We start from the raw sequence: 26,085 nt of genomic DNA on the forward strand, positions 1-26,085 counted from the left end.
TAAGGGGAGTTGAAAAAACATTCATCTATGATGGTGAGCTCAGAATACGAGAAGGTTGTGTGTTCGATCATATCAACTATTTCTTGAGTCCTGAGCTCATGCGAGAAGTATACGGGCACTTTGGCGACGTTGTGATACCATGGGAGTTGTTCCCTGTTGAGACCGTTCCCTCACAACCCCATGTATTGCATGTTTGCTGGTGGAATGATGGAGCCTCTGAATACCTCTGATAAAGGTCGATGGGCATCAGGGCACAGCAAAGGGGGGACCGAATAATATGCTATGCAAGCGTGCTTGTGTCATAGACCCCTTTGAATGGCAACTATATGCTTTAACACCGGGAGGTAGGAACCACTGCCAGATAAATGCCGAATGATATCTGAGGATGGGAAAGTTGGGAGATTGGAATACGGTGCACCTCTCTGTCTCAATTTCTCTTTGATCCTCCACAGTGCTAGATCAAGGCCAAAATTTCGTCTGAGAAGGTCTTCTACCAAGGTGTCGTCGATAGTACAAATGTCGTCTCGCTCTAGGATTAGCATGGACAACACATTTGCCCATTCCACCACTCCTCTGCCATACAGTTCAATGAAAGGGAGCCAAGGCTCATCAGCGTTAAACTCTTGTGGATGCTCGGTATCGTCAAAAGGGCCTAGGTGTTCATCAAGACGGTGCAGATTAGACTGCAGATTGAGCGGAGAATATGCAGGATCTCAGACACTGGGAAAGAAAGGAAATCTGATACCATCTGAGTTCAGAGACCATAGCTCAACCATTTTCACCCAGTCTTTTCCATCCTTTGTGTCAGAATATTCGACGATCCTGCCTGAATACACCCCTTTTTGGTAAATTTTGAAAGACGGTCCACCTCGAACAGTAGGAACATAATCATAACCTGACCAACTGATGGATCGTTGCAGGTCATACAAAGTAAAAGGGGATTCCCTGTTGAATTCTTCCATGAGTGTTAAGGGTTGCTTCAATCGTTGTCCTATTTATTTACCTGTTAGTTCTATGTCATCGATGTGACTTTGAGAAAGTTAGGCAGGCAGGCAGGCACAGGCACAGGCACCCTAGATTGCTTCCATTGCTTACATCACATAGCAGGCACTAAGGTATGCCCTACCAATAAACAGAAGGAGATATGGCATCAGAAGTGTTAGAAATCCACTGTGGTGGTTGAAGCATATGTGCAGCAGCAGCAGCTGCTGCTGCGGGCTGCGACTGACCAGCACGACACAGAACAAGCAGAACAAGCAGAACAAGTGAACAAGCGGGTGGAAGGATTGACCTTGCTAAAAACGGATGGGTTGACATGGCCCCTAGTGCCCAACCCAACCATCGATGTTGGTTAGGAGTAGTTTACTTTGCTTCTGTTGCTTCTGTTTATCTGAGCTGTGTTTTCCAGTTTTCCGCCGTTCATAGAAACTGTTCAGTTGTAAATTATGTAGTAATTCAGGGCTTTTTAAACAAGGGAGATAATATGCACACCTTCCTTTCCATGTTTGTTTGTAATAATACGCAAAATGTGAACCCACCATTCATACTAATTCCTCGTTTGTTCTCTATCCCTTTATTTTGTCTTGCCTTTTCAGTCATCAGCTTTATTTATATATTTTAATTTTAATTTTATTATAAAAAAGGTGAAAAAAATCCCAAAGCCGATGTGATGTGATGTCACCAATGTGATGCACTGTCATTGTCTTATCTCTGTATGAGTCTGCTTACCATCATGCCTAAAGGTCCTGAGATGGACTTTGCTGTGTCCTTTCTCATTCATTGTTGCGACAATACACTCAAAGGCCCTATTCTACGAGGTGTTTATGGAGATCTGAAGAGACCTGGATCTCCCCAAAGCATTGCTAAAGATCGTGCTAAAGGTCAAGACATAAGCTTGCAGCAGAAAAACCAAGAGCAGGAAATCAAGAAACCTGCATTGAAGCAATCTTCTTTGGACTCTTTCACAAAGAGGAAGAGGTTGCATATGACAGGGACTGCTACTTCAGCTTCAGCAGGCAGGGGTGAAGACGAGAATGGACGTGTGTCTGATTCGTTGAAATCAGCAAAGGTCAGTGCTCACACCGAGGTACTTCTATGAGTTGATACACTGCATAGATAATCAGATAGTCAGGTTGCGATATAACACTCCGATCTTCAGAGGCACTTTCTCTGTCAGCAAGCAGAAAAATATATGGCCTGATCCAAGAGTAGTGCCTGAACTGGAGTATAGTGATGGCCCAGAGGCATTTCTCAATGTGGACCTGTGACCTGTCAGGGGTATCTACCATCAGAGATGGTACATTCTGGAGTTTTCAGGTTCTCATTACTTTGCCATCTGTTGTCGTTTCTTCCTTCTATCATTTGAATGACAGTTATATAGCTTTGACCAAATCTTCATACGTCCATCAACTTATATGCTCATACTGTATGGGAAGAGCAGATAGCCTCTCTCCCCACGGAAGGGCACGGATTCGGCATAGGGGTGGCATTTGACTTCGGATGCTACATACTGTCTTTCAACACCAGAGACTGCTTGTTTGAGGCATGCTCTTGATGTCTGCTTCAGTTTATTCATAATAACTAATAGTCTTGCTAGATTTCCTGATACAAGAGTGACACGAATCCCTTTCTGTCTCCTTTGTATCTGCCATACTCTCTAACGGGTACCATTTCAGATGATGCCGAGGTGTTATTGCATGCTTACCATGCATGGCTCAGAGCTGTGGTCAAATTCTGTGGAAATCATTGGCTATCAGTGGAGCCTACATGGACGGTAATCAAATGGGATCACTCCGCATTTGACACCTTTGGCATGTATGCTACAAGTGTCATCTGCTTTCTGGCCGGTAAGCTGCTGTTTCAATTTTATTTCCGTTGTGATGCTTCTTATCTTTGCGTGTAGGTCTTCCACCTTGGATGCCAATTTGAGAGGTCGTACAGTGTCCTTTGAGATTATCCAGGTTATGCGAGGCCACTTACACGTTTCTGTTTTCATCCCATCTCAAGAACAAGTAAGTTTCATCTGTGGACAATGGCTGAAAACATTCATAGTTGATGACTATACGCCTCTATCAGATGCCGACTGAAAAAGGCCCTGTCGTATGATCATGTCGGTATTTGTGCTACTCTACAAGAGCAGATTAAGTGCGTGATGAATTTGGTCGTGACCACTTCGCCATGATTCATGCGATTCATGATAACTGGTTAGCTATAAAAACGAACTGTATGTGTATCGTAATGTGACTTGTTCCATCAGTGTAGCAGCTGACCATGCTTTTGACATCTGGAACGAAGTATTCTTAAATTTTCTGTTTGGTCGAATGCATTGTTGATCCTTGGAATGGCAGGGTCAAGGAGCCAAGTTCGATGTTTTTCATCCACGATTGTTGCAACACGCACAACTTCCAGGACATCTTTGTCACCTGATAGAGTTCGACCTGGTGAATATTGGGGAAGAATATCAAGATCCTGTGAGCTTGGCTTTCAGGTCCAGTTTAAGATGTACTGCTGTGAACAAAGCACTTGGCTGTGGCATGTCATGAAAATATTATCAGACCCCTTCACTTTTCTTACTTTTCTTACGACTTCTAGATGGGTGCTGTCACTTGTTTCCTGGTACTATTTTGGACAAAGCACCATGGAAAAAACAGTGCACAACTTACCTCTATGAGGATAAAGAGTGTGGTATGTGGACAATGTATAGGATGCCTTTGAACGTGCAGAGTCGCCTGGGATGGAGCCTGGCCACCGATTTCGAAAAAGAGACTAAGTTGTTTGAGGTACTATTAAATGGTTTCTTACTGAAATCATTCAATATCCGATGTGTTTTGTCCGTCAGGTTATCAAACATTCAAAGTCAGACTGGGTTGTAGGACTGCTCAATTTCTGTGGGGTTTCTTTGGTCCAGACGCTGGGAAATGGCCGGTATGTGGTGTTGTTGATGTATAAATGTGTGTTTAACTACCTCTACAGATATATATATTATGTTAAGTATCTTGGCCATGGCGACTTGAACCCTGCACCACATTATTTCAAACTACTACAAGATATGAAATACAAGTTGATGGGTCATATCTGCAAGGTAGTCAATCAGGTGAAAAAGGATGGAACATGGGAAACAGGTTATTGGTGAAGTCATGGTATATCTTTTACACTATGACAAGTTTTCAGAACATTGATGGTATCGGTGTAGGTTACGTCTTGCACTCTGCCAAGAAGGGCTTTCTTCAGATAAATAAGAATGGTACTCCTTGCCTTCACTCTGACCATGCAAAGCTACTACATCATTGACACATGGAAGCTACCTTGAGGCGCCTTGAAAAGAACACAAAAATATCTGCCAGGGTGCGATTGAGTCCCAACCAGTCTATCGCGTCTCAAAGTGTTGTCATCACACACAGATTGAGAAGTAAACAAGGTCACAGTAACGTTGATTGGTCAACACCTAGGTAATTTTACATGCTTATATGTTAATTGTATCTTTCTCTTTATTCTTTTCTACTGTTTGCTTCTTACTATTTGCTCCTGCATATCTTATGACAGTTTGGCTTTTGTGGAACGTTCTTGAACCTTTTCCTCGACTTTCCTCTTACCTCTATTACCTTGGACTTTTGTCTTTGTAGGAGTGATTTCTTTCTCTAAACTTGAAGGTAGCTCTGCCGAACGTATGATATCCTGCCCTCCTGAAGATTGGACATGCACGATATTTTCCGCTTTGACACATGTAACGGTTTCTCCACCAGTGTCCTTAAGGCAAGTACCATCGGTGTTAGGGTGGGACGCAAGCTCCTCAGGAACCCTAGTGTCATTACTGATGTTTACAGACACTGGGCCCAATGACAGCCCTGTGTTCACCCCTTTGTTGGTGGTATCATCGTGTATCTCCCCGAGTGGAAAAGGGTAACATTCCGCTGTGCTGGGCAGGACCCATGGCCCTCTCCATGCTTTGAATGGAAAGGTGATAGGAGAGGTCTGAGTTTCTGCAGCTGCCTCCTCAGGGACCATCAAAGTCGTCGTATCTGTTGCAGAAACAGGATATCTCAAAGAAGTGAATGGGGAGATACTTTGTGATGGAAAGAGTGATGGCTGTAACTGCTTTTGCATTGGCATCAATGTCGGAGTTTGTGTCTGCACCTGAGAGGTCTCATCATTTGATGGCAGAGTAGGTGGGTCATTGGCAGAGCTAGGTGCGCTCTGCAGAGGAGGGACTCTGGCCCAGGTCAGCAACGGTCTATAAGGGTGGGCAATGCTGTTGTAAGGGTTGGGCGCTGCAGGGGGTGCTCATTTCAAGATACAGATCTGATTCATGGTACAACTAAATGCATGCTGTGTTGGGTCCTTGTTTCGGCAAATGGCCCAGTGTTATATAGTGAAATGTACCTCTACAAGGGCATCTGAGAGAAATTGCAAGTCAGGACAGCAGACAGTAAGGATAACGGTGTATACTTGCCTTTCAGTGCTGATGACGTGTGCTGAGGAAGTACCGGGGATTTGTCTATATCGAAGACTTTCAGGCTATTAACTCTGTGAGTTGTCTTCAATTGATCTAGGCCGGCTTGATGTTTGACATCCACTGACCATGTCTGTATGATGCTGTCTAAAATATTAGCTGTGGGGTCCTGTTTTAATGTGAACTAGCATGTGAGAGAGCACGTTCCAGGAGATCAGGGAAAGAAATCCAACTCACCAAAGGTTCAAAGACGGGTGCCCCAAAATGGATCTGCATCGCCACATTTTCTGTTTGGATGCAGTTGTGAACAAAAGGACCCCCTGTGATCTGCAAAGTAGCACCATTGATTCTTCCAACTGCATTCGCCCAATCCTTGTGAAATTCTAAATCTTGTGGCTCTCCTAATACCAAGGAAAATTTGGCGTTTTTCATGTAGCCAAATTCTTCTTTCCAGCCGCCTAACTTGTTGACCCAAAATCTTGTTGGAAGTACGTCTCTGACTATTATAAGAGACACCTCTTGAGGAGGCAAGCCATCATTGCTGGGGCATATACTTTGAATGGTAGTTAAGATATGACCATTACCACCAAAGGTTTTCCAGCCATATGATGCTGGGAAATAAGGACTCGGTACGTATTCTCGATAGGAGTGCAGACGAGCTTGGTGTTCTTTAGCATTAAAAGAAGTCGCCATGATTTGAGTCTTTTTCCCTAAAATTTCAAGCAGGTGTTATTGTTAGCATGCTTCATTTTGAAGTGCCATTTTTAAAGGAAAGGAGGAAAGTCCATGCAAATTTGGTTAAACCTAATAGAGGCAGTCTGAGACTTACTGAGTTAGAGTTGCAGTCGAATATGGAGTAAAGCACTTATGGATTAAGCGGTAAGAAGCATCAAAGAAAACCCATTTTTGGGTCTTTTCCCTTTTAGAGTGCCTTAGAGTGCCACTTCTTGACCCTTTCAGATTTGGATGTACTTCTTAACCCTTTGGGATTCGGATGCACTTTTTAACTCTTTAAGCTGAGTTTCTGTGCCTTTCCTTTTCTTTTGGACAGGCCCACATGTGAAGGTTCTGAGGTTCTCTGGACTTTACAAATTTCTATTGGAAAATCAAAAAAACATTCTCTGTTATGTACCATTTTTATAACTAGACAACTGCGCTGAATCAAAATTTATCAGAGATGTGACATGAGAAAGTACTGTCCAATACTATTATTGCCATTATTTCCACTGATATCATTTGATGTAATGCGAACGATCATCAAACATTTTCTACAGGGACCATGTTTCGTAACAATGATTCACAGATCGCTAGTTGATTTATTGCGAAATGCTCCAAAGCTGCATGGAAGAGCATCTTTTCCGAGTCATTGTCTCTGTTAAGTGGATAGGAAACATCAGTTTTGTGAAGAACATGATCCAGAATGATAGGTGTACAGTTCAATAACTTTTACGGTAGTTTCCGTATAGCTGCTATCATAAAATTTCCTCTCCTTCTTGGTGACAATCAGTCGTACCCGAAGTAGGCGAAGGAAGGGTGCAGGCAAGTCTTGCAAAGACATTTCAGAGAAGGTTCCTTCATGTCCAGGGACTATAACAGTGGACCGTCGGACACGGACATCTATGCGTATGTCTGGAAACAGTGAGGTTAATATCCAGGTCAATTTCGTGAATTGGGATTCGTCGGGAGTGGGCCAATCTGTTTCATAGATGAAGGTCAAAATATGTAACCAACAGCATTTGATTCGTAGTATCCTGCGCAGATATCGCATGACAGAGGGGATCCTGGGCATGTAATAACACCCTCGAATAATGACAGTAAGTTTGTCAATGTTTGAATACATTGGCAGTGACAGCAACAATTGGCATGTCTGTGACATTAGGTAAATCTGGGTGGTAAGCGTCAAAACAGAGAGGCCGGAACAGTATGATAGGTTGGACGGCACCGTTTGGTTTTCTTTACATGCAGAAGACGAAGATTTAGTCAGTGGAGAAAAACATGATAAAACAACTCACCATTGTTGATAGCTGAAAACTCGTGTAAAGTATCTCCCACGTTTTTTAAAAATGCGGATAAACACCCAGCATTGATGCGCTCACTGTCAACATGAAGAGCTCAGAGTCTAGTGTCATCATACCAAGCACTCGGATGAATGAACCACTCCAGAGGGTCCGCGTCCCATCCAGGCCACACAATAAGCGTATCGATGACAGGTAAACCTTTGTTGTATACCAGTCCTTGCCAATGCAGAATGGTTTCGACAAAGGCGACGCCTCGGTCTCACATGAGTTTGGCCTTATAGAAGTAGATGGGAGGGAGCATCAGCTCAGGCCAGGATATTTGCAGTGTATCAAGATGCAAAAAATGACTCATGAACGTGTTCATGCCCATGACGGAAGCACTGCAAAACAATAGCTTGACCTCTTTCACATGGCTACATGCCCCTGGGTGTATGGGTAATTTGTCGAGTATGACATTGAAGAAAGAGGTGCTGCGAAGATTGGGAAAAAGCATCATCAGGCTGGTAATGGCATCTCTAGGAGAATACGAGCGATTGGTTCCTGGGGCAGTGGGCATGGATGTGAATGGCCCAACGACGTGGAGTCATTGAACAAGAGGAAGGATATGCATTTCGACAGTCACAAAATCTATGACCGACTTGGCATCGTGTAACATGGAAAGAAGCGGAGGCACAGTGACATTGGTGCCGCACTGGATAGAGAGTTGCCTCCATATATGTGGTCGCAACACATAGAGGAATCCCCTGCACATCAATGAGATCTGTCACGTGCAAAAGGTGCAGTTCTCATTGTCACCAGTGTCACCATTGCAGTTAATGTGTGATATGCTCCGGAGAAGGATTCGCTCTATGACCTCCAGAGGACTGTCGGAGAAAGACATACTCGGAGTACTGGAAGCACTAAGAGCACAGAGCAATGTACTCCTGGAAGGTGGGCAGTGGAGTTTGGCTACATAATTGAATTCGACATGGACATGGATGCAGAGTAAGTAACATTTTGTAGAATATTCCCATCTCCGATTCAAAATTAAAAGAAGTGACAAGATCTGCGAATCTCAGATAAGTAGGTGCTAATCTGAGATTGTATGAGTCATCCCCATTTTTGGTAACCTGTCTTATTAAGGACATAAGACCCTCTTTCCAAACAGTCCTGTCATGCCAGAAAACCCCACTTCTATTGCACCTTCAGCCGCCTTTCTGGAGTATCCCCCATCAGTATTGAATTGAGAATGGACGCTCATCTGAATAAATGCATCCTGATCTACTACCTCCATTAAGGCCTTGTCAACCTCTTCCAAGTCTTTCTTGGCTGCCGCTGTCCACCTACAAGGGAAATGTATGATGGTCAAGCTGATGGTTCGAATCGTTGGGTTGGGAATTGTATGCAAAGAACGCATCAAAAGCTTGAGACAACTATCACCAGTAACAATTGAGAGGGACTGCAATTCTGGTAGTTTGTCAAGCACTATTAAGCACTTGCTGTGGTTGCAGTCACAGTTGAGACAATCATATGCTAGAACAGCTGATCATATTTACATCAGATGGCAACATCGAGGAAGAAGAAGAAAGAAGAGAGAAATGTACAATAAACATCAAGCGCTAGCCTGTCAATGGTGCTACTTGCAAGAGCATCCATGATAAAGCACGCTCTCGTGCACCACCATTGACAGTATGAATGGATATGAAGTTCACACACTGCTGGAAAAGGCACAGTCTGGATCCATTCATAGCTATCTTCTAGTTCAAAGTCATCGTCCATTTCTGGCATGGAAAGATCCAAAAACCTGAGGTGGGCTAGCATGCCCAGAGCTTTAGGTGTCAAACTACCTGCCTCAATTTCGAGTACTGTTGATGGTGATACGGTAATTTTTGTTAAATGCGACATCCCTTGATAACAGATATGAGTGAAAAAGGCATACGCAGTGACATAATAGGTGTTCTTACCAGGTAGCAACTTGTTCAAATCTTCCGCATAAATGATACCTCCACTAAATGACAGGTGCTCTATTTTATGCAAAGGTCCTGCCAGAGGATTAAGGATCCCGCTTCCTTCTATGTCTCTACTGATCCCTTCTAGTATGAAGGATTTCGCCAGAGGCAACTGAGCGAACAGCCTCTTTAACCCTTCGACGTCTGTACGCTTTACTGAGCCACCACAATAGCGAACCTCTCTGATGTACCAATGAATATTGGGATAATAGCGCTGTAGCTGGACAGCTGCTTCGGTGGCGGTGAAGACGACGTGTTCAGGAATCCAGAGATACCCTGTAGAGTTCGGAAGCATCTCCATGACGCTAAGAGAACGAAAGAGGTTGCAACGGCATTCAGGGAGAAAACAGCGGTGTGCTTGAGAGCAGGCGCTTAAGTCGTGTTTTGAATGCAGGAAGGAGACGATATGGTCAATGGTTTCTTGCGATAGTTTGTTCATATGTGACACTGTTGGGTGAGAAGATGGAAATGTAAGAGCTGGAGCTCCACGCCTTTTTATATTTGTGCACATCACATCACATGTCTAGCAGACATCATTAAAAAATGCCTTATTTATTCTTGGTTGAAACCCAACAATGATGCTATTTTATGGATCCCTTCTAATACACAGTGTGCCCAGTACAAAATTTTCTGTTTATCACCTTTCTTAATCCTACCATGTTTGCCCTTAATCGATTTGCGACCTTCTCTGTGTTCTTTGTGTTCATTCCCCCGTGTGTACAGGCAATCGTCATTCCTTGGAATATCGAGAAATCAATGATACTGCATAACATACGGTCTAATTGTTGGATACAAGGTGGCAGCGGATCCTTGGCCCAGGATTTAGGCGCATTCAAAATGTGAAGTTGAATGGACACTAAAACAGGTGAATGCAATGTATCAAGCGACCTTTGTAATAATTCCAAGGCGGCTTCTCCCTGCACAATTATAGTGCAGGTCCTCAACCATTTGAGATGTGCCAAAGACAGTCTGTACCTGTCTGTATAGGCTGGTCCATTGTATCCTACGAGAAAAGTCAAGGCATGAAATGATGCAAGAGGTGAGTAAAAAACTTATGCAAGAGTGTCAATTCCAGATGGGATATCAACAATGTTTCCTTCAACAGCATGTTCGCGACATCGACATCGGCTTCACGTTGAACGCATGTTCTAAATGTATTGAGTGATTTCAGATTTACGACACTGGCATGGAGCCAACCATAAGATAAAAGGTCAGTCTTCGACCCCAGAGAATGGATCCCTACTCACAAGTCACTGACGCATGGTGGCAGGAAAGTTCTCATTGATTCCTCATCCATAGAGATGTTGATGTCATAATCATTGGTGCCACTAAGGTCGAGCTTCATTAGCCCAGGTGAAGCTACAAGGAAATCTCAGATAATAATTTCATCAGAAGAACGCTATTACTTACCTCGGTTAATCATAGCTAACGCATCGGAAGTGATAGAGCAGCCTTTCATCATCAAAGTCGACATTGCGTTCATCACAGACAAGAGTGTATATAGCACATCCCTAAAAAAAATGAACATCTGTGTCAATGAGAACAAGTTCCTTGACTGAAGTTGCCTTATCGAATAATTGAACAAGTGCAGCTACATCTTCCATCTTCAGGTATGAGGCATAGAAGATGATTCTGTGGATATTCTTTCCAATTTCAGGAAAGTCTTCACAGACACTGCGACTCGCTGATATCGCAGTACCTAAACACCGACGATCATTTTTAAGACTGTATCCACAAAGCAGGGAAGGGAAGGGCATCAAGGACTCTACGATGTAAATGGTCCTGAATCGGGCCCATCGGCAGGATATGGTGAATGCACGATTGGTCTTTGACAATGATATTAAGTCGCGCCTAGAGGATACATAGCACGCTATAATATCTTTAGTTTCCTGTGCCAGGTTCTGCATCTTGTGGTTAAAATGACAGGTAAACTGCCTGCACTATAAAACACCTAACTGCCGAGAGTTTAAATAAGGCAAGTGGAAAGAGAGGCTAAGATCAGTAGTGACAATACTGCGAACACATCCGAGAATCAATTATAGTTCTGCTCAGGGATCAATGGTACCTTAGTGAAAGGGGTAAGACCAAGTATGGAAACTCCATGTGGTAATGGAAATCCCCAATAGTGACAGCATGGAATAAGCAATCAATCTCAGAGATAAAAGTGGCTAAAATGGCTAAAACGATCACTGTCATTCTGCCTGCCCATCATTTGAATTCATGAAAATTCTAAAATTTATCACGTCCTCAAATTTCCACTCACCCCTTCCAGCTTGTTCCACACATTTTTTGCGCCATGTTCATCGCAGGAAGACACATCCCCCAAGAGCTTGTGGACTGTTTCATGATTTTGGCTTGCTTCGACAACCTCTATACTTCTCTCCATTGTGCTCTAGCCTCAAGAGGGTTTCTGCCTTCTGCTCACAGAGCCATTCTGCAAGAGATCTTTATAGATATGTACCCACCCAAAATGCATGGACAGCAGGTGGAAGGAGATGTACAGGTGTGGCATTCTATTGCCTCTGTAATCAGGTTCTTTTCCGACATTGCTCACAGCCATCTTTGTGATATACCACGAAAGTTGTCCATACGCTCATTCGGAAGTGTCCTACATGAAAGTGAGCCTGATTTGGGGCCCAGCAACTCTGATTTCAGGAGGATTGTAAAGATTCTGGGGTTGCTGTCCAGGGTGCAAACCATCAGGTTTAAAGACTGCTGTGTTACGACAATCGCACCACCGGAACTGCTGAACGTAGAGATCAGACATCTTTACTGGCACAATTCCCTGACAACTCCTGCAGGTATATTCAGCCTGCTCCAAGCCTTCCCTTGCATCGAGAAGCTGGCACTGGTGGGCTCCTACAATGGGGTCAGCAGTGGTAGCGATGACAGTGAGACAGGAGCTGCCATTGACTTGCCAGTCAGCATGCTGTCTACCTTAGCAATGGTTAGAAACCTCAAAGTATTAGCAGTACATTTAAGTGCACTGCCAGATGATGATGTGACAAGGTTGATTTGATGGCTATCTGCCACTTCGCATCTTGAAACGCTGTTTGTGAAGGCAGTCAACAATGCTGATGTCAAAGGAACGCAGCGTTTAGTGGATTACAATGCTAGGGCCCTGAGAAAGGTACGATTCTATGTATATGGTAAGTTTCTTTTCTCTGCATTGATTTCATAACCGTGTTCATCATGACCATAACAGATTACGGTTCATGGACCACCCCATTAGATCTCAAGTCTTGTACGAGCTTACAGACCCTGTATCTCGCCTGTGTGGATCATCATGGACATCTCTTAATTCAGACGCTTCTCATGTTAAAAGTGATACCATGTCAAGTGAAGGTGTTGATTCATATGCGAACTTGGACATACGCAAATCATCATGAACAGGCCATGAAACTGTTGAAGGACTTAGCTGATGTGCTCCTCGATATCGCATCCATTATTAACAAGGACAGTGCTACTGATGTTAGCTTGCGACTGATGTTAACGCATTCGGAGGGTTTTGACTGGACTGTGACAAAGTATAAAGACAGGTCTGATTATCGTGATTGCATCGAAACTACCTATTTTCAAAAAGTAGTTGAGGCTTTCGAAGGAAGGTTTTTGGTGGAGTGTTCTTCATGTGAAGGGGTGTGAATATATTTATATACGGAAGAGATCACATTAGTTCACTCTGAAAACAGCCACTTTAGTGTATGATATACGTATGCAATGGAATGTAATTTAACCACCAGGTTGGTGCAGGCATACTCCTCACCATGCTCTCCCACATACGAACTTCTTCTATATCCCACAGGAGTTCTAATCTGCCACTATCCTTCCATGTCATCAAGCCCGTGCTCAAATATTCTGCAACGTCATCAAAAAAAACCAAGGAACCTTGAATATGCGTCACACCGCCAAAGTGAATATACAGCTTGAGGGGGAAAATGACATCAGAAGTGGTAGTGTCAAGGCTGCGTAATGCCTGCTGAAAATCTGGGGACCCAAAATTTGTCTTCCAGTGAAAGAAGACCAAAGTGACTTCGACACCTGCACCTCGGTTAGGTAGCTCTCGAAATGTCACTGAGACAGCAGGCAGTTGTTTCGCCCATACACATAAGTGAAGCTTTCGCAGACAGGGAAGTTTACAGATTTTCAGGTGACCTATGACAGTATTGTTAGAGGCCTCCGATACAAGCAAGCATCAGCTCACAGTTGGTAAGGGCTGTGAGGTCCAGACATAGAATCTCGATAGTCGGCATAGCCTGGATTGCATCAAAGACAAAAACCGCATCTGCAGAACATATGGTGATGTCCAGATGCCATACGTGGGATAAATCGAGAAGGAAATCCTTGGATAATCCCAAACGAAACAACCTCATGGTGCCTGGCACCAAATATAATCTGACATCGGTGGGTTTCATGATACCGGGTCCCATAGTATATGGACCGGCATTAACGCGTATATCAGGCTAGATACAATGATGTTAGGAAAAGATTGTAGTAGTACATCAATCTAAAATGTTACGCACAGTGAAAATATTGATCAGTCCTGAAAGTTCGAGTGTGGTCACTTCAAGTAGACCATACGCCAATAATCCGGTGGCTAGAGGATACAGCATGTCGGCTTCACATTGACCATCCCCAGGCATCTGAAGGCTGTCTAGGTCCTTGCGCCATCGAAAATCCTGTATTTTGCACTGCAGTAATAGGTTGGTAAGAAACAGAGGAAAATTGTTCGTAGGAGAGCCGGTGAAGATCACGGTTTTGAGGTTTAACATGGCATTGATAAATTTGAGAGTCTCTGTCTGAACATCTTTACCACACGATGATGACGATAGAGTGGAGAGATGTATGGTCAAACAAGTGATATAGGCCGCCCAATCAGGAAGACAGCTAGCAGTAAAACCATCCGCAAAAACAACAGGAAGGATGTGACCACTGAGATCACCATGATCACCATGGTTGAAAGAGATTTCACTAAGGCATGCCGGTTGCACCCAGTAAAACCAATCTTTACATACTAGCGTGCAGGAATAAGGAGTCCACTCCGATCTCGGTCCGATGATAAACTGGCTACTGGCCGAGGGATGAAGTTGATCATTGTCTGCGGAAGCAATGCCAATGATATATCTCATGATATTGTGATGCTGGACCATCTCTGAATGGAGGCATCAGCACCGAAATATTTGAACTTAACCAGAATCACATACTCTTTTGGACATCGTGATCTCTGACAATAGGGACAATAGGCTGACTGGCAATCAGAGTTCCAGTCACTACCCATGACTCAATCTTGTGCAACATTTCTAGATCCAGAGACCATGGATGAAAGGAAGAAAGATGATAGATAACTCAAGGGACTGGGATCGAGTTTTTCAAAGGTTTTGGTGGTGATATGAGGCCAGAGAGGACACAAACATCGGAGTTTTAAAGTCTTTTTGCTGTCCCCATCACCAATCAGCCAATACCACCAAGAGATTGCTTGTCTTACACAGTGGTTGATTTCACTGCAAACATCTAATATGTGTTGCTCTAAACCACTCGTTCATTCGACATCTCTGCCTGCTTCAGGAACAGAACGTCATCTTTCCCCTTTTAACCTTGTACATCTTCTTGTCTGCCTGTCTGCATAACGAGTCAAACGATAATTCTAGGCCTATCCAAAGACAGAAGCTCAAGATCCTGGAATCCTTTGTTCACCTGTGAGGTAAAACGCAATTAAATGGCATTTATGTTAAAAGAAACTGATGCAGTAATGGTAGCGATGTGCACCTCATGTCATCATCATCCATGATTCCCAACGGCATGACTATTCAAGATAACTGTGATCATCTGTTCTACTGTGTCTGTTCTGACACCCTTCCCCCTATACTCCAAGTGGATCACCATGGTTTCGAGGACCCTAACATGCTTTGGCCTTCTAATCCAGCTGACTTCATTGATCGCTGTTGGGCTTCAAATGCCATGCCATACCAAGGATTTTTACCTGTCCATCGCGAATCAGTATTCCAGTGCGAACTATTTGAACCCCTGAATTACACTATCCAATTGATTCCCGTTTTCTCCCCATCTCCTGGAATATGGGTGGTCGATGACACAGTCGTTGATAAGTGGAAAAACATCGAAGCATTGTTCCAGTGCTTGAGAACAGTATTGGATGGCACATTCGTACCGAATACAAATTTGGGTCACATCAGGTTTCCCCTACCGTGGAAGTATGGCTATCACCACGCGAAACGTAGCAGAAAAGCGATGGCATGCACAGCTATGCAATCTCGAGATGCTTTCATAATAATGGCAGTGGAAATTTCTTATCTTTTGGCACTCGGTTCTAGCAAATTAGATGTGCTACCAAACACAGGCAGGGATCAGTTTCCCTTGTGGTCTGCTGCATTAACGGACAAAATTGGCAGCAATTGGGTTGATTTGATTTGATCATCATGGCTGGTACAACAGGACACGGGCTTTCGGAAAGGATGTGAACACCAGGCTCTCAGGGTTGGACTCTTCATAGATGCCCGAACCTGTAGTTTCGCCCACTTTTTACATGCATATCACTGGTGGCAGGTTCCAGTGTGGATTGATTGGGGTCCGTCGGAATCACCATTCCAAGCTGTTGATACCAGGATGTCATCTCAGTACTACATATGACACCCTGCCCTTAGAATACATGACTCATTCGAGCGGAATATCAACAGCAACGATTCGGACCTGAGTATTCAGGAAACGGGAAGTCATGCCATACAGTGCTCAAAACAGAAGAACATTCACTTCGCAAACACGTTCATGGCAGGCAAGATCACCAGAATCCGGAAGATTATATAGAGGACCAGCCACCTCCTCGTGCCAATGCAAAGGTCTTCTGTTGGTGCGATATCAGAGGAGGCCACCGAGTCCATCAACGTGTAGCTCCAGCAGATGTTAACAGACTTTGGAATCAGTATGCGCTGTCACAGAGGTGATATTCTCCATTCTTAGATGAGTGGGATCTAAACCACAAGTTTGATGTTCATGCAAACCGAGGCAGTGTAATGTCAGTGAATGACGACGACAATGACAAAATGGAAGAGAGCGAGATCTGTGTGCCTTCTGCGGGACCCCCACCTGAAATAATCTGGCACACAGTAAAGGAATGGGAAATGGTACACGACAGGATGTACGGAACCTGCACAAAAGACCTGTATCCGAAATCTCTTTCACTCTGTTCTTTGGAGGACGCCCTTCAATTCTGTTTCGGAATCATTCCTGTCTTACCATCGGTTTCACCATCATCACCCTCGTTGTCGATTCTAAACACTGACATGACACCCACCAAAACACGGAAAATATTACAACTGCAGAGAGATGTTGGATGTTCCATTGTACCAACCAATACATTATCCGACCCTTGCAAATCCATGATGCTCAAGATATTTAACGGTCTGCAGTGGTTATCCTTCCTTGCTTGACAAGAGAACAATGGAAAACCCGCATTGCCCAGTCGAATGCCATCCGAATGTTGGGACCTAAGTCGGAAAGCATCACATTATCTTTCGCCGAAATCCAAGCCTGACTTCTCTGTACATGCTATCTGTTGGTGTCATGAGAACAGGATTGGGTATGAGATCACGGCTGTTCCTCCAAAGACTAATCGGTACAGACTTGTTGTTTATCATGCGATGGACGTTCTCCATTGTTTCCGGCTCCAAGACGCGACCTGTTTGGATGATTTTGTGGAAGAATTGTGCTGTTATGGAACTCGATTCAGTATGTGCATAAATGGAGATAACAGTGGTTTACAATGCAGCTGCTTCTGCGACGCCATTCCATACAGGCCCATGGGATTTCAACTGGAACTTCTGGACTACACATACTATATTCAAAAAAGGAGCACCTTATTAGAAGATCCGGCTATTGCAAGAGCTGCCTTAATGCATGGTGGCTTGATTTGGCACATCACCATGGAACACGTGCAGGACCCTGAGTTTATTTTGTCTGGACTGGGAGGGAACATATCTCGCTATGGGGAATGTCACAGAATTCAGGGTAGTGCCAGAACCGAACCCGACTATGATCTTTGGGAAGAGACCCTTACTGAGGATCAAATCGACCTTCTTTGTGGGGTATACAGGGTCTATAGGAGCGCAGCAGGATCAGCAGGTTCGCTGACATTCACACAGGATCTATCCTGGTTCCCAAGGCAATGCAGCTTTAGAAATTCCAGCCTTGACCTTGGGCACTGGAGTCCTGATGCGGAAGACTGGTATCAATGTCGAGTGCAGATGTACTTGACAGCAGATCCGAAAGGTCAGTGTCTGAATCAGGCAGAATGGAAGAGTTACATTCACTTATGGCAGACAACTGTCAGAACATACAAGGGTATAGAGGTAGTTTCTAAAGCTTTTCTCAATCGCCATTTTCTGCAGCACGTTTAGGTCCAATACTTTTGTTTTAGTCCGCTCATAGGCACATTCTTTTACTAACTTTCCATGTTAATGTGTCAACCTTTCTCTTCGTGTTTTACCATACATCAAAATGAAAGCAGAACTTCTTACAGAGCAAATGACGAACTCATAGGAAGGTTCTCCTATCAAAATCTGCACGAACTTCTTCACCGACAATGCGGGTATTATGCTGCAGCACTATAACCGACATATGAACGAATTTGGTGTGGTCAATATGGGAAGTCAAACATTGGTTGAACTTCTCCAGGACCTCCAAAATACCCAATCTGCGAAGAAGGGGATACTCTGCATGGAAACCTGTGTTACAATTTATACGATTTATTCATTTTTCTCTGTTTTACTCAGCAGGATTACTCATATGCGATTCCTACGGATCATTTCTCACAGTACTATTATTAGCATACCAACGTGTATTTAAGTAGAGCCTCAGCTGGCTTAAACCCCAGCTTCGGCTAAGGTTTAATCTACCCAACTCGAACTCCGTTCTTCGCGTCTATTTGCCCTCCATCGACTTTGACGTCGCCTTTGACTTGCTAGAGTATCATCCACCAAAGTGCGAGTGGTGATCCTAGTTTGATCTAAGTCGATTATTAGTTGGTTGATAACATTTAGCCGAAGCTTGTATCAATGTTGCCCGGCGCCACGTCTGAGAACGAATGCTGCCCAACAACTCTTAGCTTTATTCCAAAACTCGCATTGCGTGCTACCCATCTTCGTTATACGTTGATCAGCATGCATTGCCGAGCACGAACCAGTACTCCTTCACTTGACCAGAAGAGGTCATTGCCATACGTTCGCAAGGACAGTCCCGTGGCTGTTAGCGTATTGCGAGTGGACCGACGGAAAAGCGCCCACCATTTACCCGACTCTTATACTCCTTGCAGTTGCCCTCCAGGCCCTGCCCTTCTTATTGCAAGACCCGTTGACCTTAGCGTTGATTGGGGTAGCAATCACCATCATCCTGTGTCAGCTCTACATCCCGGCTCCCTTACTCGTGGCCTACCTTGTAGGACTGTACATTGGAATCGTTCGATTCTAAAAAGGACCCCCTCCTTCTCTTCAAACTGACGCCGTTCACTGTTATCCTACAAGCCGTTGCTGTATCAGCCATCATCGTGCTGATCACAACCAACGAACTCTATCCCATTCTAACAGTTGCATGGTTAATTGTAACCGTTGGACTGTATGAAGAATAGATTCACGTATGGATGCCCTTGTCCGACGCCATTCCCGCAATCTCCACAATTTTTATACTCTTTTTCTTATCCATCTCTTTGTACCAAATACACCGCTGTTGCCATCAACAGAGGAGGGTCCGTGCTCAGCTTCCCTTCCACTACGTGCCCAGCACACCTGCATACCCGCCTCCAGTAATCATAATTCCAGAGGCTTCTCGACAAACTCTACATGATGGCAGACCCATCACACCCAGAGAACCTGGAGGGTCCCTATACGGATCGTCGCAGTCCAGCTCGCGATACTCAGAATCGAGCACCGACTCCTACAGAAGCGCTACCGCAGAATCAGCCGACTCTGTCGACATCACCGATACCCGGGGCATATTCCTCGACCGAGGAGACTCGCCCCTACCAGGTCTCTTCGACCAGTCTCCAGTCGAAGGCAAGTCAAGTACCGACGGAGGCAGAGGACAAGCCAGCGGGCCTGTGGTCAAGGACGAAGAAGGCACTGACACTGAGTTCGAAGGGGACGAGCTCACAGAGCTTGAAAGAATCAGACTCGAAGACCTCCTCAGTGACCTCTACCCGAACGAGGAGGAAGATGCAACCCATACCGGAGACGCCTGGAGCGGGCGATCCCAGACAAGGTGGACGGACGCCGACTGGAGAAGCGAAGGAAGAAGGTATGCAAGAGGGAGAGTCAAAGACGACTTCAACGACGATTCCGGAGAGCTTACCCTTGGGGCCTCTGCTGTGACTACCTCCCGTACAGATGGAGCCAGGGTCATTGGACCTGTTTGGCCTACGGACAGGGGTCCCCCCGTCGCCTGGTACCCGTGAACCAGTTGGGTCTACGCCGAGTCAAGGGAAGAAACTCCTGTGGCCAGAGAGTCGACCGAGCGGCCCCTCCCTGCCGTACCAGAAGCCGATCCGCCGTCCCTCGACGTCTCCAGGAGTGAACCGACAGATGAGCAGCTCTGGTCTGAGTTCCCAGACTACAATGCCGAAGAGCTTGGAGCAATTACTGGGGACCTTGCCCCCGTCCCCACTTTCACACCGTCAGTCGCGGGGCGAGCATTTGCCGACCCCGTCCCTTGCTACCAGCATCCATGGCCGCTACTCTACCACATGCTCATCGAGTCACTCGAGCTCACCCCTGCTGCCAGGCTTGCCCCAGAAGCTCAGGCCAGGATGGACGCCGCAGGAGAAAATGATGCATGCATCAGGAGGGCTGAAATTGCTGCCCTCATCAGACCTCACAGGCATTACGACCTTCCCCTCGAGCCAGATGCCACCCCCGCAGAAGTCGATAACCGACGACGCGCCGCTGCCCTTCGTTACACCGGAAATGCCCGCCGAGCTGGAACCGACCTTGAGGCCAGAAGGAGGGCATGGAACGCCTATGAGTCCGAAATCAACGACGAGGACTCAGACATCGGGAGGTGGAGACGAAACAGGGAGATCGATCGATGTACCAGAGAGGGGTCGAAGGGGAAGGATGCCGAGTAGGCCCCCGAACATGGCCCTCGAGAAGCAAGTGATGGATGCGGTCCAAGTAGTTCTCTCTAGGCCCGGGGCGGCGACCCCTGCAATATTCAATATCCTTCCTTGGGAAGGATTGTACAAGATCATGATGGAAGACATGGAGAAGGACCCGCAGTGGCTCCTCACCGAGGCGGGAGAAGATTACCGCAGCGCAAGGTACACCGGGGACATGTACCTGATGAAGAACATCTTAGAAGTGGAGACCTGGCATTGGGCAGCCCTCGTATGGAACCAAGTGCACCCTGAAGCAGCAAAGAGAGGGTGTGATGCCTATCGTCGCCCACAGCCAATGCTGAACCCGTTGGAAACAGTGGACTTCTGGGCCAGCGCGGGGGGCGAGGACGATGAGGGTGATGGGTGGGACGACCCAGGTGCCGGACCATCGAAAAAGGGAAAGGAGCCTGAAGTGCCCAGGTGACCGTCGTCGGCACTGCCCCCCAAGTATCCTGAGGGGTACCCGCCGCCTCACGGCAACCCGCACTTACGGTCACTACCTCGACCACCGAACCCCCCAGTCCCGCTGGTGCCACCTCCTCCTCCGGACCCGATCCCTCCATGGCAACTGGCCCCGGGGGCAATAAACAACCCCTGGAATAACATCAAACCAAAACTGGTGACCCAACCAGAATACTTTACCGGGGTTTCTTCGGACATAACCCGCTTCCTGCACCACTGTGAGGTGTACTTCTCGGTATTCCCCATGTACTATACGGTGAACGATCAAGGGCAGAACCCTTATCGTATCACGTTCGCCCAGGGATATCTATGGGGAGATGCACAGCAGTGGTGGGTTGACCAGTACTATCGCTACCGAGACCCCCAAGGTCACTGGAGATTCCCCTTGTGGGACGAATTCTCCCATGATCTAACCGTGGAGTTCCGCAAGGTGGCTGAGTTAACCATATGGAAGCAAGAATGGAAGAAGATCTGTCAGTCCGACTTCAAGTCCGCGGTGGAGTTCTTCGCGAAGTTCGAATGGCTAGCCCATAAGTGCGTGGAGTTCGGAGACGAGAAGCAGATGTTCGAAGCGGTAGAAGCCGCAATACGACCGTCGGTGCGGAAAACGGTTATGCATGGGGACAACGAACGCCCCACGACCTACGCACAGTGGAAAGCGCGCGTCCTTAGGATTGACGCGAATTATCGGTACGATGCCGCCCAGGGACTGGGCAGTAAGTCCTCCTTGAACCAAGGTTCGGGTCGGGGCAATCAATCATCACAAAAGGGTACGAGTGGCGATAAGAAGGATGCCACCGGAACGACTTACGGTGGCACGGGACAGCCAATGGAAATCGACAAACTACGGAGCGACAAGCGGTGTTTCAAATGCGGAAACACCAGGTGGAGTCGAGACCACAAGTGCCCCATAGATAAGTCCAAGTGGCTTCCCATCAAACTCCCACCGCATAAAAAGCCCAATGTCCAACGACTCCGCCAATTACTCGCTGAAGCCGAGAAGGAGGAGCTAGGGAAAGACACAAAAGTGGAAGAGGTCAAGGAGGAGAAGGAGAAGTCGTCAAAAGATGAGCCGGCGTCAGCAAAGGACTTAGTTTCATCAGGTGCGCCTCTCTGTAATATTAGTCGGACTCATGCTACGTATGTAGGTACTCCGTACGAACAATATACCAACTTTTTTGCCGCATTACCTGTTGAAGAAACTAAGGATGAAGAATCGCAAAACGCCAAAGGCGTAGGAGGGGATTTCTGCCGCTCGATGCGGTCTGCATCGAGCAATGAACCCTTAGGGGCTGGTCAACCTCTGACACCCCCGCTTGACCGAACAGGGAAAGTTCTGGAGAACCCAGCGAGTGCCTCAGGTCAAGACAAGATGGACACCAGACATGGTGGTCGTCGCCCCAGCAGGGAGAACCGGCCGACGGCTCCGACAGGCAGGCCTTCCCTTCAGGTTGTTCCTCCCATCAGTGGTGGAAAAGCAGCTGAGGCTGGGAACCAAGGGGACCACCTACATTTAGTAGTGGCCTCATCCGCAAACAATGCTGACCCCCTTGGTGAGCCAATATGTGTGCGACTGCCTAGGGCTTCCAGGAGTACTGCTGGCGTTAGGAAGGAGGATAAGTATGGACCTAGTGTAGAGGTTGCAACATCGCACACAAATGCCCTTGGCCAGGGCCGAACACAGGGCAGTGAGCCCTCCTCTACCCGCTCGACGGAAGGTGACCAAATGCTGCCGAGGGGCCCTATCGACCGGCCCGGTGACCAACTGCCACCTTGAGGCAAGAAATCTCATGTTTTGCTGGAGGAAATAGAAGACGAAGAAGCCTACTTACGGTCCGACATACCGGTCACCTTACTTAAGGGGAAGTCTTCTGTGACCCCCAGTCCTGAACTAGCGACTGAGATCAAGAAGGCCATTCTAGACACGTATTACGAACCCTTCGGGATGCGTTGGACTTGTAGGGTGCTGCGACTCGCCAAAGATGAGTCGGCCGCCTTTTCCACTCTCAAACGATGGGTACACCCTCGGAGGACTGGGGAGGTTACAATCGAGTTATGGGATGCACTTAAAGAGCAACCGGAAACAGCACGAGAAGCAAGGGATAGGTGGGAGTGGATGGAGGACTTAAAGAAACCCCCCATGTACATACGAGGGAGGAAGGGCCGAAATGTATCCATTAACGTGCAATTAGAGACATTAGACACCCAAGATAAGTTCGCCCTCAAAGTGCTAGTCGACAGTGGAGCCACGGGAAGCTCCATTGATCAAGATTGGGTCAAAACACATGGGATCAATCTCAAACGAGCAGCCCGACCCATCCCAGTCTATAATGCCGATGGCACCAGGAACAAAGGGGGGTGACATCACCGAGTACGCCAAAGTGCGATTAAGAATAGGAGATCACATGGAGAGAATCGAACTGGCAGTGGTGGACCTAGGCACCACACCTCTGTTTCTTGGACACGATTGGCTGCAAAGGCACAATCCATTAATCAACTGGGATACGGGTGCTGTTACATTAGCCCACTGTGCCTGTCGAAAGATCCCCTTTGCCCTGCCTGATACAGATCCCTCCTCACGATGGGAAGAATATGAAGAGGGAGACACTATCCTGGTGGTTGACTTTGAAGAAGCATTTCATGTGCGAGCCATGGGGACTAAGGCCAATGAATTAGCCGCCCAAGCAAACGCAAAAAAGACCGCCAAATCCTTCGAAGAAATCGTGCCAGAAGAATATCGAGAATTCAAGGATGTCTTTGACAAAGAGAACTTTGATGAACTACTGCCACAGAAACCTTGGGACCATGCCATCGAGTTGATTCCCAACACTAATGCCAACTTAGACTGCAAGGTCTACCCCCTCAATCCAGCGGAGCAGCTGGACAAATTCCTAGACGAAAATCTTTCCACGGGTCATATCCAAGCCTCTAAATCCCCCATGGCGTCGCCTTTCTTCTTCATCAAGAAAAAAGACGGGAAACTTCGTCCGGTGCAGGATTACCGAAAGCTCAATGAGATGACCATTAAAAATCGGTATCCACTGCCGCTCATCGGAGAACTCATGGATAGGTTGAAGAAGGCGAAATATTTCACCAAACTGGACGTACGGTGGGGGTACAATAATGTCAGGATCAAACAAGGAGACGAATGGAAAGCGGCATTTCGAACCAATCAGGGCCTTTATGAGCCCCTGGTAATGTTCTTTGGACTCACCAACTCCCCTGCCACCTTTCAATGGATGATGAACGATATATTTAAAGATCTCATTGCCGTGGGAGAGGTGTCTGTCTACTTGGACGACATTCTCATAGCCTCCATATCAAAAAGGGACCATCGACGCATTGTACGAGAAGTACTCCGCATCCTTCAGGATAACCACTTGTTCCTGAAAGCTGAGAAGTGTGAATTCGAGGTAGAAGAGACGGAGTACTTAGGGGTGATCATCAGCGAAGGAAGGATTCGAATGGACCTGGTAAAGATTGCGGGATTGCTGGATTGGCCTGTCCCCCGCAAGAAGCAGGAGCTGCAATCATTTTTGGGATTCTGCAACTTCTACTGGAGGTTCATACGCGATTATAGCAAGCACGTCAAACCCTTAACCTTACTCACAGGGAAGACAGAGTGGAGGTGGGGGGAGGCTCAACAAAAAGTGTTTGACAGGCTCAAGGAGTTGTTTTGCGAGGATGTAGTGCTGGCCATACCTCTAGATGAGGGAAGGTTTTGGGTAGAGGTGGACTCGAGTGAAGGAGCAATCGGAGCAGTCCTATCTCAATGGCAGAATGAGAAGTGGCGACCGGTGGCCTTTCTCTCGAAGGCCCTATCCACTACCGAGCGCAATTATGAAATTTATGACAAGGAACTACTGGCCATCATGATCGCGTTGGAAGAGTGGTGCCAATATCTCATGGGAGCCCGAGAAGATTTTGAAATCTGGACTGACCACTCCAACCTGCAGTACTTCCGCAAGCCCCAGAAACTGAACCGTAGGCAGGCACGTTGGGTAACGGAGTTGGCCGAATACCAATTCACCCTTCATCACAAGCCGGGAGCCCAAAATCGCAAGGCCGACCTATTGTCTAGGCGGGCGGACCATGACCAAGGCAGGGAGGACAATAAAGATGTAATCGTCCTCAAGACTGAACATTTTCGGGCCTTGATTATGCTGACGCAGGAAGAGTTGCACGAGAAAATCAAACTGGCCACCCACGATCCCCGGAAGTGGGACCGAGGTATCTCGGACTCCCTCAATCATGAAAAGGGGGTCTCTAAAAACCAAGACCTGCTTTGGTATGATGGATGCATCTACGTTCCCATCGATTGACAACTACAAGGAGAGATCATAGCCCTCCGACATGATCACATAACGGCGGGACATCCGGGGGTAGAAAAGACCAAGGAATTAATCCTACGAGACTATTGGTGGCCCCGCATGCGGCGGAAGGTGGAAGCCTATGTAAAAGGGTGCGAGACCTGCCAACGAACTAAGGCAGATTGTCACCTGAAGAAGGTGCCCCTTCATCCGAATGAGGTCCCAACAAGACCATGGACTCACATTTCTGTCAACATGATCACCAAGCTTTCTAATTCAAAAGGATATGATTCTATCTTGGTGATTGTCGACAGATTCTCCAAAACAATAATTCCGGTCGCCTGTACTGAAGAACTCACTTCTCTCGGATTTGCCAAAATCCTGCGAGACCACGTTTATGTACCATACGGGATAATGCCGCAAAAAGTAATTTCGGACAGGGGAGCAATCTTTGTCTCCAAATTTATGAAGGAATTCTATGCCCTTCTCCAAGTTGCAGGAAATCCTTCCACTGCGTACCACCCACAAACGGATGGCCAGACTGAACGAGTCAATCAAGAGATCGAAAAGTACCTCAAAATGTTTGTAAACTATCGACAAGATGACTGGAGCGAGTGGCTACCACTAGCTGCCTTCACTCACAACAATCGAACGCATTCGGCCACAGGGTTTTCTCCCTACAAAGCGGTCTTCGGAAGGGACGGAC

The 26,085-nt window shown here is 46.5% G+C and overlaps 9 protein-coding genes across 9 annotated transcripts; 3 read left to right on the plus strand and 6 right to left on the minus strand.

The window, feature by feature from the left end:
- Positions 1 to 299: 299 nt before the first annotated feature.
- Positions 300 to 1,342, minus strand: EV420DRAFT_1487294 (uncharacterized protein; the record flags this gene model as incomplete). The annotated part of the gene is made up of 6 exons (XM_060470503.1): positions 300 to 652; positions 746 to 895; positions 1,004 to 1,029; positions 1,096 to 1,122; positions 1,172 to 1,224; positions 1,292 to 1,342. The coding sequence occupies 6 exons, from the start codon at positions 1,340 to 1,342 to the stop codon at positions 300 to 302; spliced, it is 660 nt and encodes a 219-aa protein (XP_060322421.1).
- A 390-nt stretch (positions 1,343 to 1,732) lies between these two features.
- Positions 1,733 to 4,132, plus strand: EV420DRAFT_1487295 (uncharacterized protein; the record flags this gene model as incomplete). Its single annotated transcript, XM_060470504.1, is given in 12 exon segments — positions 1,733 to 2,068; positions 2,124 to 2,255; positions 2,612 to 2,814; positions 2,903 to 2,941; positions 2,961 to 3,011; positions 3,076 to 3,144; positions 3,209 to 3,223; positions 3,257 to 3,293; positions 3,348 to 3,470; positions 3,592 to 3,684; positions 3,839 to 3,924; positions 3,973 to 4,132. The coding sequence occupies 12 exon segments, from the start codon at positions 1,733 to 1,735 to the stop codon at positions 4,130 to 4,132; spliced, it is 1,344 nt and encodes a 447-aa protein (XP_060322422.1).
- A 401-nt stretch (positions 4,133 to 4,533) lies between these two features.
- EV420DRAFT_1652250 (uncharacterized protein) lies at positions 4,534 to 6,142 on the minus strand (the record flags this gene model as incomplete). The annotated part of the gene is made up of 3 exons (XM_060478627.1): positions 4,534 to 5,209; positions 5,446 to 5,618; positions 5,687 to 6,142. The coding sequence occupies 3 exons, from the start codon at positions 6,140 to 6,142 to the stop codon at positions 4,534 to 4,536; spliced, it is 1,305 nt and encodes a 434-aa protein (XP_060322423.1).
- Positions 6,143 to 6,842: 700 nt separating this feature from the next.
- On the minus strand, positions 6,843 to 8,023 carry EV420DRAFT_1487297 (uncharacterized protein; the record flags this gene model as incomplete). The annotated part of the gene is made up of 3 exons (XM_060470505.1): positions 6,843 to 7,144; positions 7,462 to 7,544; positions 7,731 to 8,023. The coding sequence occupies 3 exons, from the start codon at positions 8,021 to 8,023 to the stop codon at positions 6,843 to 6,845; spliced, it is 678 nt and encodes a 225-aa protein (XP_060322424.1).
- Positions 8,024 to 9,003: 980 nt separating this feature from the next.
- Positions 9,004 to 9,756, minus strand: EV420DRAFT_1652251 (uncharacterized protein; the record flags this gene model as incomplete). Its single annotated transcript, XM_060478628.1, has 1 exon — positions 9,004 to 9,756. One exon carries the CDS (start codon positions 9,754 to 9,756, stop codon positions 9,004 to 9,006), a length of 753 nt encoding a protein of 250 aa, XP_060322425.1.
- Positions 9,757 to 10,054: 298 nt separating this feature from the next.
- On the minus strand, positions 10,055 to 10,929 carry EV420DRAFT_1487299 (uncharacterized protein; the record flags this gene model as incomplete). Its single annotated transcript, XM_060470506.1, has 5 exons — positions 10,055 to 10,191; positions 10,231 to 10,372; positions 10,431 to 10,458; positions 10,703 to 10,814; positions 10,866 to 10,929. 5 exons carry the CDS (start codon positions 10,927 to 10,929, stop codon positions 10,055 to 10,057), a joined length of 483 nt encoding a protein of 160 aa, XP_060322426.1.
- A 2,220-nt stretch (positions 10,930 to 13,149) lies between these two features.
- EV420DRAFT_1652253 (uncharacterized protein) lies at positions 13,150 to 14,750 on the minus strand (the record flags this gene model as incomplete). The annotated part of the gene is made up of 4 exons (XM_060478629.1): positions 13,150 to 13,607; positions 13,657 to 13,915; positions 13,976 to 14,604; positions 14,657 to 14,750. 4 exons carry the CDS (start codon positions 14,748 to 14,750, stop codon positions 13,150 to 13,152), a joined length of 1,440 nt encoding a protein of 479 aa, XP_060322427.1.
- A 471-nt stretch (positions 14,751 to 15,221) lies between these two features.
- EV420DRAFT_1652254 (uncharacterized protein) lies at positions 15,222 to 15,881 on the plus strand (the record flags this gene model as incomplete). The annotated part of the gene is made up of 1 exon (XM_060478630.1): positions 15,222 to 15,881. The coding sequence occupies one exon, from the start codon at positions 15,222 to 15,224 to the stop codon at positions 15,879 to 15,881; it is 660 nt and encodes a 219-aa protein (XP_060322428.1).
- A 1,313-nt stretch (positions 15,882 to 17,194) lies between these two features.
- Positions 17,195 to 17,860, plus strand: EV420DRAFT_1280911 (uncharacterized protein; the record flags this gene model as incomplete). Its single annotated transcript, XM_060468232.1, has 1 exon — positions 17,195 to 17,860. One exon carries the CDS (start codon positions 17,195 to 17,197, stop codon positions 17,858 to 17,860), a length of 666 nt encoding a protein of 221 aa, XP_060322429.1.
- Positions 17,861 to 26,085: the final 8,225 nt, after the last annotated feature.

The sequence above is a fragment of the Desarmillaria tabescens genome (assembly GCF_030435595.1).
Source record: "Desarmillaria tabescens strain CCBAS 213 chromosome Unknown EV420scaffold_118, whole genome shotgun sequence".
NCBI lineage: Eukaryota > Fungi > Basidiomycota > Agaricomycetes > Agaricales > Physalacriaceae > Desarmillaria > Desarmillaria tabescens.